The sequence below is a fragment of the Neomonachus schauinslandi genome, chromosome 10 (genome assembly GCF_002201575.2).
Source record: "Neomonachus schauinslandi chromosome 10, ASM220157v2, whole genome shotgun sequence".
Lineage (NCBI taxonomy): Eukaryota > Metazoa > Chordata > Mammalia > Carnivora > Phocidae > Neomonachus > Neomonachus schauinslandi.
In genome coordinates this window covers 124,389,590-124,393,823 of record NC_058412.1, presented here as the reverse complement: position 1 = coordinate 124,393,823, position 4,234 = coordinate 124,389,590, and the positions used below count along the sequence as shown (strand labels likewise).

At 49.1% G+C, this 4,234-nt stretch overlaps 1 protein-coding gene across 1 annotated transcript; it reads left to right on the top strand.

Annotated features, from left to right (window-relative positions):
* The first annotated feature begins 1,087 nt into the window (after positions 1-1,087).
* Positions 1,088-3,900, top strand: TP53RK (TP53 regulating kinase). The gene is made up of 2 exons (XM_021689343.2): positions 1,088-1,385; positions 3,317-3,900. The coding sequence occupies exons 1-2, from the start codon at positions 1,100-1,102 to the stop codon at positions 3,793-3,795; spliced, it is 765 nt and encodes a 254-aa protein (XP_021545018.1). The 5' UTR covers positions 1,088-1,099; the 3' UTR covers positions 3,796-3,900.
* The last annotated feature ends 334 nt before the right edge of the window (positions 3,901-4,234 follow it).

The window sequence follows — 4,234 nt, the reverse complement described above, 5'->3', positions numbered from 1 at the left end:
AGGGGAGCAACAGGAATAGACTCAGAGAAGGTAGCAACCAGTTGAGGATGCCAGATCTATACTTTTACATAAGAAAGAAAGATCTCTCATAATTAAGCCACTATTTTTAGGTCACTTTGTTATAGCAGCTTATCCTGTACCCTAACACAATCACCAAACACCCAGCCATTCAGTGGTGGTACAAATCAGGGTTCTTGCTGTAAGTCACACAAACCGCCTTGCGCCTGTGTCTGAGCACTGGTAGCCAAGACATGGGGTAACGGAGGGTCTTCCACAGTGCAATGTGGCTCTGGGGTAGCCCTGGGGCACCGCACTATGGGGAGTGGTTGGATGCTGGGAGTCTACTCATAATAGATATTGTATTAAGCCCTCCATAAATAATAATAGCTTTCATCTACGGAATGCTTATCATGTGCCTGGCATGGTTCTATGTGCTTTACCCCTAGTTACTCATTTAATCCTCACAAAACCTCCGGGATGGATATTATTTACAATCTTATTTTGTAGATGAGAACGGAAAGCACAGAGACTTGCTCTTCCCCAAACATGCCAAGCACACTTCTCCCCCAGGGCCTTTGCACTCGCTATTCCTTCTGCCTGGAATGCTCTTCTTCCAGGCATCCACTCACAAGGCTCAAATGTCACCTGTTCTTAGAAAGAAGCCTTTTCTTTTCACAGAAACCTTCTTAACCACCTTATTTAAAATTGGACCACTACCTACACCCCGCCGCCACTCTACCACCCACAGGGTGACCATATAATTTACCATCCAAACTAGAACGCTTTCAAGAGTAAAAAAGGGATACCATTAGTAAACTATTTCCGGAAGGAGCCAAAGAAGGGAGGCGGGGCCACCAAAGCGGACCAAGAGACTCAGAGCTTCCGGAGAGAGCCCAGGAGCGTGAAGAGTTTCTGACCGAGAGTTGCCGAAGGCTTACGGAAATAGCCGAAGGTGTGGGAGGCGGGGCCACTTCCACAGGCGGAAGTGTCGGCCTTGGAGTGGTGGAAGAGGTCCGAAGACTTACGGAGCGAGCCGAACATCGCCGGCAGTTTCCGGAGAGAGGCGACGGGCTCCGAGCGACGGCGCCGAGGCTCTGTCATGGCGGCCGCCGATAACGCTTCTTCGGCCGACAAGAACGAGCAGCTGGCGCCGGAGGCCGAGGCGCTGGTCGCGGCCCGGGAGCGGAGCAGCCGCTTCTTGAGCGGCCTGGAGCTGGTGAAGCAGGGCGCCGAGGCGCGCGTGTTCCGCGGCCGCTTTCAGGGCCGCGCGGCCGTGGTGAAGCACCGCTTCCCCAAGGGCTACCGGCACCCGGCGCTGGAGGCGCGGCTCGGCCGGCGGCGGACGGTGCAAGAGGCCCGGGCGCTGCTCCGCTGCCGTCGCGCAGGTGAGGCGGCCCGGCCCGGGGGCCTAGGGGACCCGGGCGACGCGAGCGAGGGTCTCCCCTGAGCGCCGCGCCCCGTTTTGCCTCAGTCTCTCCCTTTGTACCCTCTGCGTGAACTTCTGCTGAGAAATGTCATCCTTTCATCTCTCTCTTCATTCATTCTTTCATTCTTAAGGAGCTGCGTTTCCTAGCCGCGACGAGCATTTGTCCTGGAGCCCTTGCTCCTGGTTTCAGTTCCTGGCTCTTCCACTGTTGCTCGACGGGGGGCATGCTTTTAAACTGCCCCGAGCCTCGGTTTCCCCATTTGTACCGTCTCAGTGTTCGATCATTATCTCTTCATTCATTACTTTTAAGAAGCAGATGTAATTACAGATCCTTGCCGTGGAGCCAGGCTCTCAGCGTTCAAATTACCGACACCACTGCTTCATATGCAGGCTTTCAACAAATTATTTACCCTCGCCCTCAGTTTCCTCACCGGTAAAGGGAAGTCACAGTATGTTTGGATGTATGGCTGGTACATAGCACTCAGTACGTTTTTGATTTCATTAAATCGTTTCTTACTTTTTCATTAAAACACCATTGTACACTACCACGGTATGCCTTGGCCTCAGATGAGAAACTGAGGCTCAGAGAGGGGAAGTAACTGCCCAAGTTTACACAGCTTAGTGAGTGACCCAGCCAGGTTCTCAGCCCATAACCTCTGACTCAGAAACACTGGCTTTTGACTTTTACACATCCTTTCTTTTATTAATATTCTTTAGGCACCTGCTTTACACCAGAACATTGTTAGGTAGTGGGAGGGCTGGAAGAAATTTCAGTAGCGAACAGACATATCTCTGCCCTTGCGTGGATTTAATGGTTATTTGTGTGTTCCTGTTTTCTATTTTAACCCTCTCTAGGATGTAAGTTCCATTAAGGAGGGATCATAGTTGCTTTGTTTCCTGCTGTATCCTCACTGATAAGTCTCCAGTATCTAGAAAAGTGTGCTGGGCCTGATGGTCATTCAATAAATATTCATTGAATCTTTGAATGCAATGGATTCTTTGAATTCTTGGAGGGATCATTCTCATGTTCTAGAATCAGAAACAGGCTTAGAGAATTGATGTGATTTTTAGGTTATACAACTAATAAGGAAGGGAGCCAGGATTTGAACCCATCCTTTCTGACTGCAAAGGTGAGGCTCTCAGGCAACACTCTGTTTGGCCTGTTTGTGTCCCTTTTTTTTTTAAGATTTTATTTATGTATTTGACAGAGAGACACACAGCGAGAGAGGAAACAGAAGCAGGGGGAGTGGGAGAGGGAGAAGCAGGCTTCCCGCTGAGCAGGGAGCCCAATGCGGGGCTCGATCCCAGGACCCTGGGACCATGACCTGAGCCGAAGGCAGACGCTTAACCATCTGAGCCACCCAGGCGCCCAGATTTTATTTATTTTTTGACAGAGACACAGCAAGAGAGGGAACGCAAGCAGGGGGAGTGGGAGAGGGAGAAGCAGGCTTCCCGCTGAGCAGGGAGCCCGATGCGGGGCTCGATCCCAGGACCCTGGGATCATGACCTGAACCCAAGGCAGACTTAACGACTGAGCCACCCAGGTGCCCCTGTTTGTGTCCTTTTGAGGATGCTTACCCTTCTGGCTCTTTGTTTTGTTTTTTTTTAGGGAATTAGTGTGACAAATGAAATCCAATCATAAAGAGTGGAGAGGAGGAGGGTGCTTTGGCACTACTAAACTTAGCTGTGGGGCGGCTTAAGGCACAATCCTGCAGGGCATGAGCAAGGGACACTTCCAGACGCGTTAAGTTGTACTATTCTGCAACATTCCTAAATCTTTTTTTCTGAAATGAGCAGATATGCACTGTGAAAGTCTGGCTCAATCTTTGAAAATTAAACTTAACATTAAGAAAGAATCTAATCCAATAACCATTTCTATCTTGATTGCAGGGATATCTGCCCCCGTTGTTTTTTTCGTAGACTATGTTTCCAACTGCTTATACATGGAAGAAATTGAAGGCTCAGTGACCGTTCGAGATTATATTCAGTCCACCATGGAGACTGAAAAAACTCCCCAAAGCCTCTTTGGCTTAGCCAGGACAGTTGGGCAGGTTTTGGCTCGAATGCACGATGAAGACCTCATTCATGGTGATCTCACCACTTCAAACATGCTCCTAAAACCCCCCGTGGAACAGCTGAACATCGTGCTCATCGACTTTGGACTCAGTTTCATTTCAGCACTTCCAGAAGATAAGGGAGTCGATCTCTATGTGCTAGAGAAAGCCTTCCTCAGTACCCATCCCAATACTGAGACTGTGTTTGAAGCCTGTCTGAACAGCTACTCCACCTTCTCTAAAAAGTCCAGGCCAGTGCTAAAAAAATTAGATGAAGTGCGCCTGAGAGGAAGAAAGAGGTCCATGGTAGGGTAGAAGAGTCTGTTCGACAAGTACAGACATTTAGGCCATTTATGTGAAAATGAATTTGAAGGAGTGCTCCAAGTATGAGATTAGACCTAAATAAAGGCATTGAGATGTTTTTAAGCACTGTCTGTGATCATGCTTGTTAAGTGTCATTATCATGTGCAGTTGACTGTTCTCCCCAGCTTACCGTGTACAGAAGACATACTCTAGGCAGAACTGGGTATCTGACAGAAATCCAGGACAGGCTTTCTCCGGCTGCTCCATGTGTACGTTGGGTACGTGGGCATGGCATTGCAGAACATTGAACCACACAGTGACAACATTGTTTGCTTTTCAGTCTTTCGGGTGAGAAGAGGACAAAGTCGCAGTTGGTGACGGATATCTCTGTCAACCCGCCAATCCCGCATTTTTTTTTGTTGTGTACATGGCATAGTCCTCTGGAAACCAA